We start from the raw sequence: 13972 nt of genomic DNA, 5'->3' as shown, positions 1-13972 counted from the left end.
CACGGCCGAGTTCGGGCCGTGAAAAACGTTCCGAGTGTCGGCTGGATTTTCCGGCCTGACCACGGTACAGGTGAACGGGACTCCTGGTATCATAGACATTCTATGAAGCTAGAAAATCCATGCCTTCCCGCGGAACTGCTGTTACGTACTGAACAAAATGATACAGCATAGAACAGCAGTTCCGCGGGAAAGCAGGGACTCCTAGCATCATAAAATGTCTATGATGGCAGGACTCCCATTCAATTGTACCGTGGACGGTCCGGGAAATCCAGCCGGCCCTCGGACCATTTTTCACAGCCAGAACTCGGTTGTGTGCAAGAGGTGCTAGGGGGTCTAGTTTTTAAAATGGGGTTATTTCTGGGTGTTGTTTTTTTTTTGTTCAGGCAGCTCAATACCTCTAAATGCATGATATGGGGCCTAGAATTTATTCAATTGTGCCCTGAAAGCCTCCCTTGCTTTTTGACCCAGCCACATGTCTAGTAAGCAAATTGAGGCCACAATCAGGGCATTTTTGAACACAGGAGAAACAGGGTGATAGATTTTGGGGTGTGTTTCCTCATTCTCATGTTCGCTTTACAAAGAAATTGCTCTTTAAAATGATACATTTGTGAAAAAAGTGGAATTTTATTTTTTTTAACCTGCTTTCTATTAACAAACAAAAACCATTTGCAAAAGAAGCATTACCATTAAAACCAATGGTAATGCAAACAGAAGCTAGCTGGCGTCGATTTTACTGTGTGGCCTAACAGGGTAGAGGCCTTTGCCCCTTCCCCGATCAGACTGCCCCCTATCAAACAATTAAAAAAAATCAAAATATGTATTGTCACCTCACAGATTATCTTTGCTTCTTCCCCTCCGGTCCCTCAGGCTCTCACAAACGGCCACAGCTCAAACAACTTACTATAGCCGGACAGCATCAAGACATTGTATGTAACGCAGCACTCAAGACTTTTAGTGATGCGTCACATATAAGTCCCTGATGTTGCTCGGCGTCAGGACCTTGTGTGAGAGGCACATACTGAGGGGACCCTGAGGGGACCCGGAGGGGAGAAGTGAAGAGGACAGATGAGTATAATTATTATTATCTTATGTCCAATGTGGGGGGGAATAGATGGCGCCACGGCCAGTGGAAAGATGCAACAGATTTATTAAGAGGTGTCCAGATTTTAATAAATCCGCTGCATCTAACTCCAGTGGAGCAGTAAGCTAAAACTGGTGTATTATGCACCAGTCTTAGTAAGTCTGCCCCTTAGAATAACTTGTAATAAAATCTAAATCCCTTCTCTCTCTGGGCGTAGTCCTAACTTTTTCTGTATTCAAGCTCCCACAGTGAAGGCTGTCAATCACTCAGTAGGACCGCCCACTGGAGTCTTAAAGGAACAGTGTCATCACAAATTATTTTTTTATATGTTAAAGATGTTAGTGCTTTATTAAAAACGTTTATATTCATTTGTGTGTTTGTGTTTTACTTTTTCTTATTTTTACACTTTTTCTTCCCTATGGGGGCTGCCATTTTTTTTCCATTTCTGTCTGTGTCGATTAACGACACATACAGACATGGAATACGGCAGCCACAGTCCCATAGGGACTGCGAACGGCTCCCGTCCCATTGACTTCCGTGTACGGCGTCTGTGTGGGAACTGCGCATGCGCCGCTCCCACACAGTCCAATTCGAAATTGGCGCCGTCCGGCGCCATTTTCCTGTGGACCGGAAGTCGCGGCCGGACAGTAATATTACTACTTCCGGTCGCGGCTTCCGGATTTGTGCACTTGGACCAGCGGCAGCAAACGGAGCGGACGGGCCGGAGGGAGCCGCGGCGGCAGGAGCAGGTAAGAGATTTCAATGTATGTTCGTGTTTGTGTGTGTTTACTACTGTATGTAAACCTACTACACTGTGTGTTAGCTCAAAAAATGGCGACACACAGTGTAGGAGGTTACACCGTTCAAACCCCTCGTTTATCCCTAGCCAGGATAAAGGAGGGGGGGGATGCTGAGAGCTCACTAGAGCGAGGGCTTTTAAACACAATGTTGCAATGCTGCAATTTTGGGAATAGCTCCATCTAGTGACCAAAAATGGGTAGTATTATAAATTTAGAATTAATTTATAATATTTCCTGACTCGTGAAAAAAATAAAAAAAATTTGAACAATGTTTAATCACCCACACACTAAATGTTTAATTTAAAAAAAAAAAACATGTTTTTCTGGCAACACAATGCCTTTAAGCCCAGAATAAGTAGAGATTTAAATGAATAAAATACAAGTTATTCTAAATCTTTTCCCACAAAAATATGCAACAATCTGCTCAGCTCCTCCTGCTCTATAACATGCTGCCTGCAGAGAGGACCGTATTTTTAATGTCACAGGTTCCCTTGAAAGGAAAGGTGTTATTATTTTTTTTTTATTATTCATTTATGTGTTTTTATTTAATTACATTTTATATGTACTTTATTTATTCTCACATGAAATGTTTTTTTTTATTAATACTTTACTGGGGCCTGCCATGTTTTATTTCATCTGTGTATGTGTCTCTTAACAACACATACACAGATGGAATACGGCAGCACAGGGCATTGGACATAATGAACGGGAGCTGTTCATTACATCCTGTGCCTCTGCCGTCTCGCTCTGTACTGCCGCTGATCCTTCACAGACGCTTATCAGCAGTTTTGAAGCATTAGCGGCAAGCACCGCTGTTCCATCGAGTGCTTCAAACCCCCCCAAACATGCAGGTAAGGTGTGGGTGGGGGGTTTATGTGTGTGTGGGGGTCTGTGTGTGGCACGGTTGCATGTTTGGGGGAGTTGTGGTGGGGCTCTTGACGGAGCAGCGGTGCTCGCTGCTGTTCATTCAAAACAGCTGATTGGCGTATATGAAGGACCAGCGGCACACGAGCGCAGCTTATCCTTCACAGCCGCTAATCAGCGTCGAGCACCGCTCCTTCGTCGAGTGCCCCCACACACACACACACACACACAACCCCACCCCAAACATGCACTTAAGGTGTGTGCCTGTGTGGTTTTGTTTGTGCGGGTCTGTGTGTGGCACGGTAGCATGTTTGGGGGGGGGTAGTGTGGGGGGGCGCTCGATGGAGCAGCGGTACTCGCCGCTGTTCCTTCAAAACAGCTGATTGGCGGCTGTTTTGAAGGATCAGCAGTGAGCACTGCTACTCCGTCATTCCTTGCTCCCACTGTGAACAGTAGGAGCAAGGAATGAAGAAGCAGCGGCATATTACTAACTTTTATTTCTTTTTTGCAGGTTGAACTGGACTGTTTGGACTACGTCGTAGATCTTTTCTTTCTTTTTTTTAAAATAAAGTGGTGAAAGATGGTTGTGTGGGGGAGTTTTTATTTCAATAAAAAATTATTTTCTTATGTCTCTGTTTTTTTTAAATACTTTATTACCTGAGCAATAAAACCGCTTGCATAAAAAAATTGTGTTGTATGTAGTAATGGTGCGCTTTCCCATTGATGTAAATGGGAAGCTTAATCAAGCGTTTGATGCGTTTTTTGTTGTGTAAAATGCGTCAAAAAATTAGTCAATTACGCGCAGTGTGAACCGGTCAACTGAAAAGTCATTCGCCACAGGGTCTTTCTTCCCTCTTGACTTTCATTATTCTTAGCCTTTTGGTGTGTCCTGTGGCTGCTGACAGCTGCCATTGTAAAAACACTCCCAAAATGAGAGCTGGACAATGCTTGGCAATTTGAAGACATCTCACCCTGGCTTGTAGCCAAAAATAGTGTGGGGGGTGAGTCTCCCTCCCACATTTACAGCAGCTGTAAGTCAGGTTGCTTTGCCTGATTCACCTTGCTGTAATTCTGGGAAGTGCTCCCTCTGGTGGCCAACATAGGAAAGCATGTCAAATTATTATTTAATTTTTAATACTTTCCACCTTGTGGAAGAAGAAAAAAATACAGCAAAAAAAACCGTCAAAAATATAATAAAAATAAGTAACTTACTTAAAAAAAAAAAAATTATTTGGCGACACATTCCCTTTAAGGACCAAACTAGGTTAATAAATGCTCCCCATTGTGCGAACTTCTTGTATCAAGGGTTGATTTTCCATGGTTGACTAGAAGAATGCAGCCTACAAAGCACATAACACTCCCATGTTCAAGCAGAGAGAAACTACAAGGATTACCTCATAAGAGAAAAGACATATTACATTTCTGTGCACAGCAACACGAGACTCCAGTTATTGCACCGTCTATGAGGGATTGCATGCAGCTCAATTTAACCTAAACAAAGCGCAGCTGGCAGCAAGACAAAGCGGAGGAGAAACCAGTCTTCTCCACTACTAGGAGATTTACGGTACAAGGGATGTGTCACATCAGCTCCTCTTGGCACTGAGGTTTAAAGTTTCAGCAGATCTGCAAAGTGAATGATAGAGACAGCAGAGTGCCAGTGTGCCCGGGCACCGTCCACCTGACTGGACATGCGCTCTCTCAATACTACACCCGCTGGCACTACCTCATTCTGGAGCACCAGGACAGGAGAAGCGCTGGAGGGCAGAGATATGGGTGTATAAAGGAATACGAGCTGCTATTTAATTACATAGGAACAGTGCACACCCTATTGAAGACGTTGTGACTTGTCACCCAGGAAGCAATGACTTATTTATCTGCCCTGCTTTAGTCTGTTTCCTACAATCACCTTGGCATCTGGCTGGCTCTGCCCTCTGAGATCCCTTGTAAGTGTCCTGGAGAAAGCATTGCCACCTCACACCAAAGCATGGCCGATTCCTCCACCCTGGACCTCAGAGATATTGAACTCAAGCTGGGGCGCAAGGTGCCTGAGAGCCTGGCAAGGTCCCTGCGGGAGGAGCACTGTGACTGGAAGAAGGATGCCACAGACTCGGAATGCCAGCTCAGCCCTACTCAGCCCAGCACTCTGGAGAGACTGGAAACCAAGCTCCAGCTTCTCAAACAAGACATGGTGAGTATCACCTGTGACAGCTCTGGCACTGCCACCCGTGCCTGGCAGCTCATATAATATACAGGGCACAGGAGGTTATGTCATCGTCCCTCTCCTATCACTGTGGTATTAACAGCCGTCCCTAGGAACAGGTGCCCCTTCCTGATGTGTGTGGGCACAATGTATCTTCATCCAGGAGAGGATGGCATTTTGGGTGATAACTGGCACTATATTTGTGTTTGTGTATAGTTGTGGGTATGTATATGCATCTTATTCTATAAAATGGTAACACCTACAGATAGAAGCGAGATTTTTAACATGACATATGATGAGCTTGTCAATATAATCAAAAGTTTTCTAATACATTTCAGTTTCTCACCATTTTCAAGATCTCTTATTGCTGTCAGTGATGGAAACCATTCTTATTTACTGTACATCTAGAGAATGAAAACCCCTACAGACCTAGTCCTGCTTACATCTGAGAGTATCCAGTCTAGACAATCCTCTGTGGGCTAAATACATCAGCAGCACAAAGCTCTTTCCGGTTCTGCTAGTTTGTTACAATGTACCAGTGTAGGTAAGGCTCTGTTCACCAGACTCTACACTGTGTATACGTCAGGAAGTGCTCCTGAGCAATTTTAATAGCCAAATGAATTCCAAAAGGTGACGACTACACTTTGTATTCCAGGCAAGCAGTGGAATACGTTTAGCAAATACTTTTAGCTGGACAATTCAAACATGCTCAAGGGCGGTGTGAACAGAGTCTAAAATGTGTCAAACGACGACGCGTAAATGACAGGTCGTCTGCACAATACGTCGGCAAACCCAGTCAAATGAATGGGCAGATGTTTGCCGACGTATTACAGCCCTATTTTCAGACGTAAAACGAGGCATAATACGCCTCGTTTACGCCTGAAAATAGGTCGTGTGAACCCAGCCTTAGGGTATGTTCACACGAGGGCGTCCGTAACGGCTGAAATTACGGGGATGTTTCAGCCTGAAAACATCCCCGTAATTTCAGCCGTACCGGCATGTGCAGGCGCTTGAACGCCGCGTCAATTACGGACGTAATTGGCGCTGCTATTCATTGGAGTCAATGAATAACGGCTCCAATTACGGCCAAAGAAGTGACAGGTCACTTCTTTGACGCGGGCGTCTATTTATGCGCCGTCATTTGACAGCGGCGCGTAAATTACGCCTCGTGTGAACAGACAAATGTCTGCCCATTGCTTTCAATGGGCAGATGTTTGTCAGCGCTATTGAGGCCCTATTTTCAGACGTAATTCGGGGCAAAATGCCCGAATTACGTCAGTAAATAGGCCGTGTGAACATACCCTTAGTATGAAACCTGCAGGAGTACGATGCAGCTAATTTATTAAGAGGCACACGCCTTTGAATAAGTTTGTTGTATCTGGCAATACATTTTCGCTATAATTTACGCCAATTTGTTTCAGAAAATAACGTTTTTTTATTTTACAATGAAAAGTCTTACATTTTTCCAATATACTTTCTATATCAATTCCTCCTGGTTTTCAAGATCTCCGCTTGCTGTCATTCAATAGTAGTCGATCATGTGATAACAGTTTGGCCAAGATCACACATACTGTTTTGATGCAGTTTTTGGCTCAGTTTTTTTGAGCCAAAGCCAGAAATGGTTTCAAAAGGACTGACCGGTATAAAGAAAAGACTAATGCATCTCCTTTATTTCGTGTCCACCACTATGCACCACCCTGGGAGTAAACCGTGTGAATTCTTACTAAATGACAGCAAGCTGAGATCTTAAAAACTGAGGAATTGATACAGAAAGTATATTTTATTTTGCTAAAACTGGAATACTCCTTTAATCTTTGTTTATGTAACACTCAAAAAGTGTTTGGGTCTATTCACACGGGGTGGTAATGGTGCGGCAGACCACATATTGGCAATACTACATGTAAATACATCTGTTTTCTATGCAGATATTTACTGGGAGTGTATGAGAAATTATGAGAATGTCTACGTACGCAAAGTTTTGGCTTGTGGCTTTTTAATGCAATTTTTGAAATCAGTGGCCTTTTTTTCCCGACCAACCAGCTATGCACGGAATTGCAACGAGCCCCAAATACTTGAATGAGGCCGTGCTGCAGGTCCCTGCTAAATCACTTTATAAGATGGGAATACACCGTTAAGAAAGGTCACTAAAAACACCATAAAAAAGCCTTGAACGGGACGTTTAAAAATGCAAAAAACAACCCTGCCTGAGCCCAGCCTGACCTTTTCTGGACCTCTTGGCTTTACATTGATTAATAGGAGACTCCCTTTTGGAATATTACAGACCTCTTATTAGTGTGTCCATACAGATTTCTATGAAGACCTAATATTATTGACAGCTTGGCAAGATGACGAAATAGAGGGATTCATTTACAAGAGTCACACCTGGAACATAGGTATTAGTAATACTATAGCACCCAAACCAAAGATGTTAACCACAAGTAGGACATATCTATTCTTCTCGTGTGCTCTGAATAGGTCAATAATGGCACCGCCATTTTTCTTTTTTTATAAGAGAGATGAATTGCAGCCATTCAATAGACCTGACATCAGAGGAATAGCATGGTTGTGGACAGGTGTTCAATCATTTATCCTGAATGCTTTACTACTTTTCCTATTGTGCAGTGTGTATATAATTAAAAGCGACAAAATCTATATACACGAACGAACGATGTTGTTCTTCCCCATACAGTACAATGGTTGCTGTATGGAAATGAGAACCCATCGACATGCTACACTGTCAATTTGGCGCCTGTTCACGGCATATATTTCCCGTTGTAAATGGAGCCTGAAGGCCTAACGTATCCTGTTTAGCCACCTAAAGCATTGGTGGCTAAACAGGAGCTCTCAGGTAGTAGATATTGAACTTAGGCCACCACTGAGGGATGTCTTCCTTCTAGACAATTCACCACAGGAAAATATCACACTATAAAAACGAGTAATAGTAGAACGTTCTTGTTTCCCCTCTGTGATTGGAAGGATCATATTACGCAGTATTTCCATTATTACATTGTCACAATGTACAACCATCATCCCACCTGCTGCTAATCTAAACGTACTGGAAATAATAGCACACTTTGTACTGAGCTCCATGCCGTATTCATCACTGAAATATAAAAATTATATATGTAGCTATTATTGTTAATAACTAGAGCTTATGTTAACTAAATATCATCTTGGGAGTTCTCACAGGGCCATTTTTACCCTCAGATGCACAGAATGTACGGATCATGTATAAAAAAATGTTCCGGAAGTAACCTAAATAAATTTGGTAGGCACAGTTGCCAGCGGGTGACCCATCACAGTATCACTCAGTGTTCAACGGAATGATTAGTCACGTATATTGATAAGTTAAACCACCCCTCCCCCACAAACTCCCGGTCAGGAAGCCATAAGTCATCTCGCTATATTCTAATTAGAACCAGTCTTGACTGATTGGTTGTGAGGGATCATGTGGCCCACCCACTACAATGCCTTTCTTCTAAGCTTAGTTTTGTTAGGGCATCTAAAAGATTCTCTCATTTAAAGATGTCTATCTCTATGTCAGCTCTTGTTTAATGCTGCAATTGGGTGTAGACCAGTAGATGAGACAGTGTCTCTCTGCCAAAGGGTCTCTTTAATGGTATGTTCACACGTCTTAACAAAATACGTCTGAAATTACGGAGCTGTTTCAGGCGAAAACAGCTCCTGAATTTCAGACGTTTTTGTAAATACTCGCGTTTTTCGCGGCGTCCATTACGGACGTAATTGGAGCTGTTTTTCAATGGAGTCAATGAAAAACGGCTCCAATTACGTCCCAAGAAGTGACATGCACTTCTTTGAGGCGGGCGTCTTTTTACACGCCGTCTTTTGACAGCGATGCGTAAATATACACCTCGTCTGCACAGAACATCGTAAAACCCATTGAAATCAACGGGCAGATGTTTGCAGACGTATTGGAGCCGTTTTTTCAGGCGTAATTCGAGGCGTAAAATGCCTGAACTACATATGAAAATAGGTAGTGTGAACATACCCTAACTGCTTTGCTTAACTTTATTACGGTCTGTTCCCACTGACAGGAAACGCTGCAGATTTTCTGCAACAGAGAATCTGCAGCGGAATCTAAAAAAAAAACGTTGGTAAATCAGTCACAGGAATACACATCAAATAGTGCACTTTTGCTGCGCATATTGCTGCGGAAGCACTGCGGTTTTACTTGTGAATTTAGTGTGAAGCATTGATTATAGTAAACTTTTTAGGTTCACCTGCAGTTTTTCTGTGGTTTTTACTGCGATTCCGCTTAGGAATTGTTATACAACCCAACTTGCGATTTTTAGTGCAGAATTTATGCTCCCCATTGAAGTCTATAGGCCAAACACGCAGCATATTAACATATTCTCACAGAATACCATACCTCCCAACTTTTGAATTCGGAAAAGGGGGACATTTTTAAGCCACACTCTCTAACCACACCCAATATCCCGCATAAGCATATCAAATCACGGCCAGATCCTTCTTCAAATAACAAGCGCACATTCTCACTGCGGATCTCTAGACTCTATGGATATCACAGATATTATATTTCAGGTTATATCGTCTTTGTGTTACTTTTCCTATCTTGGGTATAACATGTTAGGGATCTGCCAGGTACTTCATCTAGGTATACTCCTGGGATTAATCAATCCACACCTGAGGCCAGACCTGTTCGACTGACACCATCTCCCACCAACCAGGGTGGCAGGCTCAGGAGTGGGAGAGCCTATCGCGGCCTGGTCTGTCGGAGTTAGCTCTGCCCCCTGTCCTTTATTACCTGCCCTGTTCTCTCCCTCAGTGCTTGTAATTCTTTTGGATTCCTGGCCCCACTGCTGCTTGCTCCAGCCTGCTTCTGCCGTGCTTCTGCCTTGCTGCAGTTCTGCTTGACCTGCTTTGCTTTGCCCCTGGCTTGCTTCTGTCTCCTTGCCCGCTTGGGTGTACTCACTTCGTCCTGGTCCTGACTGTCCGTTCGCCGCTCCGTTTCCTCGTGGCGTTCCGTGGCTACTGCCCCTTCCCTTGCATGTTCCCTGTTTGTTTTCCTGTGCACTTAGACAGCGTAGGGACCGCCGCCCAGTTGTACCTCGTCGCCTAGGGCGAGTCGTTGCAAGTAGGCAGGGACAGGGCGGTGGGTAGATTAGGGCTCACTTTCCCTTCACCTCCTTCCGGCCATTACATAATTACAAGCCTCTAGGAAGTTTTCGCCCACGGAGAGTAACTATGATATTGGCAACCGCGAACTTCTAGCCATTAAATGGGCTTTTGAGGAGTGGCGGCACTTCCTGGAGGGGGCCAGACACCAGGTAACGGTCCTTACGGATCACAAGAATCTGGTTTTCCTAGAATCGGCCCGGAGGCTTAATCCTAGACAAGCTCGGTGGGCACTATTCTTTACCAGATTTAATTTCTTGGTTACCTATAGGGCTGGGTCCAAGAATATTAAGGCTGATGCTCTGTCACGTAGTTTCATGGCCAATCCTCCTTCTGAGAAGGATCCTGCTTGTATTTTACCCCCTGGTATAATCGTCTCTGCCACGGATTCTGATTTAGCTTCTGATATCGCGGCTGATCAGGGTGCTGCTCCCGGGAACGTCCCTGGGGACAAACTGTTTGTTCCCCTGCAATACCGGCTGAGGGTACTCAGGGAAAACCATGACTCCGCTCTATCTGGTCATCCTGGCATCTTGGGCACCAAACACCTCATTACCAGAAACTATTGGTGGCCTGGGTTGCCTAAAGACGTTAGGGCTTACGTCGCCGCTTGTGAGGTTTGCGCTAGGTCCAAAACCCCTAGGTCCCGACCTGCGGGCCTACTACGTTCCTTGCCCATTCCCCAGAGACCTTGGACCCATATCTCCATGGATTTTATCACCGATTTGCCTCCATCTCAGGGCAAGTCGGTGGTGTGGGTGGTAGTCGACCGCTTCAGCAAGATGTGCCACTTTGTGCCCCTTAAGAAGCTACCTAACGCCAAGACGTTAGCTTCTTTGTTTGTGAAACACATCCTGCGTCTCCATGGGGCCCCAGTCAATATCGTTTCTGACAGAGGGGTACAATTTGTTTCCTTATTTTGGAGAGCTTTTTGTAAAAAGTTGGAGATTGATCTGTCCTTCTCCTCCGCCTTCCATCCCGAAACTAATGGCCAAACGGAAAGGACCAACCAATCCCTGGAACAATATTTAAGGTGTTTCATCTCTGACTGTCAATTCGATTGGGTCTCATTCCTTCCCCTTGCTGAATTTTCCTTGAATAACCGGGTCAGTAACTCGTCAGGGGTCTCCCCGTTTTTCTGTAATTTCGGGTTTAACCCAAGATTCTCCTCCGTCTCCCCTGGTTGTTCCAATAATCCTGAGGTAGAGGATGTTCATCGGGAACTGTGCACCGTCTGGGCCCAGGTTCAGAAGAACCTAGAGACGTCCCAGAGCGCACAAAAGATTCAAGCGGATAGTAGACGTTCTGCTAACCCCCGGTTTGTCGTCGGGGATTTGGTCTGGTTGTCGTCCAGGAACTTGCGCCTTAAGGTCCCGTCCAGGAAGTTTGCTCCCCGATTTATTGGACCTTATAAGATCATTGAAGTCCTCAACCCTGTATCCTTCCGTCTGGAGCTCCCCCCATCATTTCGCATACATGACGTCTTCCATGCCTCCCTCCTTAAACGCTGCTCCCCGTCCTGGTCCCCCTCGAGGATACCTCCTGTTCCCGTTCTCACCCCTGAGGGGGTGGAATTCGAGGTGGCCAAGATTATGGACAGTAGGATGGTCCAGGGCTCCCTCCAGTACCTGGTCCATTGGAGAGGATACGGGCCGGAGGAGAGGACTTGGGTACCTGCCCGTGATGTTCACGCTGGGGTATTGATCAGGAGGTTCCACCTTCTCTTCCCCACTAAACCGGGTCCCCTTAGTAAGGGTCCGGTGGCCCCTCATAAAAGGGGGAGTACTGTTAGGGATCTGCCAGGTACTTCATCTAGGTATACTCCTGGGATTAATCAATCCACACCTGAGGCCAGACCTGTTCGACTGACACCATCTCCCACCAACCAGGGTGGCAGGCTCAGGAGTGGGAGAGCCTATCGCGGCCTGGTCTGTCGGAGTTAGCTCCGCCCCCTGTCCTTTATTACCTGCCCTGTTCTCTCCCTCAGTGCTTGTAATTCTTTTGGATTCCTGGCCCCACTGCTGCTTGCTCCAGCCTGCTTCTGCCGTGCTTCTGCCTTGCTGCAGTTCTGCTTGACCTGCTTTGCTTTGCCCCTGGCTTGCTTCTGTCTCCTTGCCCGCTTGGGTGTACTCACTTCGTCCTGGTCCTGACTGTCCGTTCGCCGCTCCGTTTCCTCGTGGCGTTCCGTCGCTACTGCCCCTTCCCTTGCATGTTCCCTGTTTGTTTTCCTGTGCACTTAGACAGCGTAGGGACCGCCGCCCAGTTGTACCTCGTCGCCTAGGGCGAGTCGTTGCAAGTAGGCAGGGACAGGGCGGTGGGTAGATTAGGGCTCACTTTCCCTTCACCTCCTTCCGGCCATTACATAACCTTTGCTCATAACGGCGGCAGCAGCTGCAGGACAAACCAAAAGACTGAGAACAATGAGAGTCAAGAGGGAAACCCTGTGGTTGATGACTTTTCAATTGACAGGTAGCAGAGTTACATGATGGGGATTTTTTTTTTCCAGTTGTGTAACTCTTCTACCGGTCAATGGAAAAATCATCCACCAGAGCCCCCCTGTAGATTACTCCACACACAGCCCCCCTGTAGATTCCTCCAGACACAGCCCCCCTGTAGATTCCTCCAGACACAGCCCCCCTGTAGATTACTCCACACACAGCCCCCCTGTACATAGCGCCAGACACAGCCCCCCTGTAGATTCCTCCAGACACAGCCCCCCTGTACATTGCTCCAGACATAGCCCCCCTGTAGATTTCTCCAGACACAGCCCCCCTGTAGATTGCTCCAGACACAGCCCCCCTGTAGATTTTTACAGACCCAGCCCCCCTGTAGATTGCTCCAGACACAGCCCCCCTGTAGATTGCTCCAGACACAGCCCCCCTGTAGATTGCTCAAACACAGCCCCCCTGTAGATAGCTCCACACACAGCCCCCCTGTAGATAGCTCCACACACAGCCCCCCTGTAGATAGCTCCACACAAAGCCCCCCTTCAGATAGTTCCACACACAGCCCCCCTGTAGATAGCTCCAGATACAGCCCCCCTGTAGATAGCTCCGCACACAGCCTTCCTGTATATAGCTCCACACACAGCCTCCCTGTATATAGCTCCACACACAGCCCCCCTGTAGATAGCGCCACACACAGCCCCCCTGTAGATAGCTCCACACACAGCCCCCCTGTAGATAGCTCCACACACAGCCCCCTGTAGATAGCTCCAGACACAGCCCCCCCTGTAGATAGCTCCACACACAGCCCCCCATGTAGATAGCTCCACACACAGCCCCCTCTGTAGATAGCTCCACACACAGCCCCCTTGTAGATAGCTCCAGACACAGCCCCCCCCTGTAGTTAGCTCCACACACAGCCCCTCTGTAGATAGCTCCAAATACAGCCCCCCTGTAGATCGCTCCACACACAGCCCCCCTGTAGATCGCTCTACACAAAGCCGCCCTGTAGAGTGTAGAGTGCGCCACACACAGCCCCCCTGTAGAATGCGCCACACACAGCCCCCCTGTACATTGTGCCACACACAGCCCCCCTGTACATAGTGGCAGACACAGCCCCCCTGTACATAGCGCCAGACACAGCCCCCTGTAGATAGCGCCACACACAGCCCCCCTGTAGATAGCGCCACACACAGCCCCCCTGTAGATAGCGCCACACACAGCCCCCCTGTAGATTGCTCCACACACAGCCCCCCTGTAGATTGCTCCACACACAGCCCCCCTGTAGATGGCGCAACACAACCCCCTTATACTTTGTGCCGCCAGAGCGGAGAGCGGTAGAGGTAGCCCTACTGCTGCCACTCTCCACTCTGCTTTGCCGTCACTCACCGTCAGAAGAAGGCAGGAGTCTTGCGGCGGTATTCTC

General features: G+C 46.7%; 1 protein-coding gene across 1 annotated transcript in view; it reads left to right on the top strand.

Moving 5' to 3' along the window:
• The first annotated feature begins 4368 nt into the window (after positions 1-4368).
• The window catches only part of LURAP1L (leucine rich adaptor protein 1 like), a 40728-nt gene continuing 31124 nt past the window's right edge, over positions 4369-13972 (top strand). The window contains exon 1 of the mRNA XM_075851937.1: positions 4369-4933. Coding sequence (XP_075708052.1) covers positions 4730-4933 — 204 coding nt within the window. The 5' untranslated portion in view covers positions 4369-4729. The remainder of the gene's footprint in view (positions 4934-13972) is intronic.

The sequence above is a fragment of the Rhinoderma darwinii genome, chromosome 1 (genome assembly GCF_050947455.1).
Source record: "Rhinoderma darwinii isolate aRhiDar2 chromosome 1, aRhiDar2.hap1, whole genome shotgun sequence".
Taxonomy (NCBI): domain Eukaryota; kingdom Metazoa; phylum Chordata; class Amphibia; order Anura; family Rhinodermatidae; genus Rhinoderma; species Rhinoderma darwinii.
This window is presented reverse-complemented; position numbering and strand designations above follow the sequence as displayed.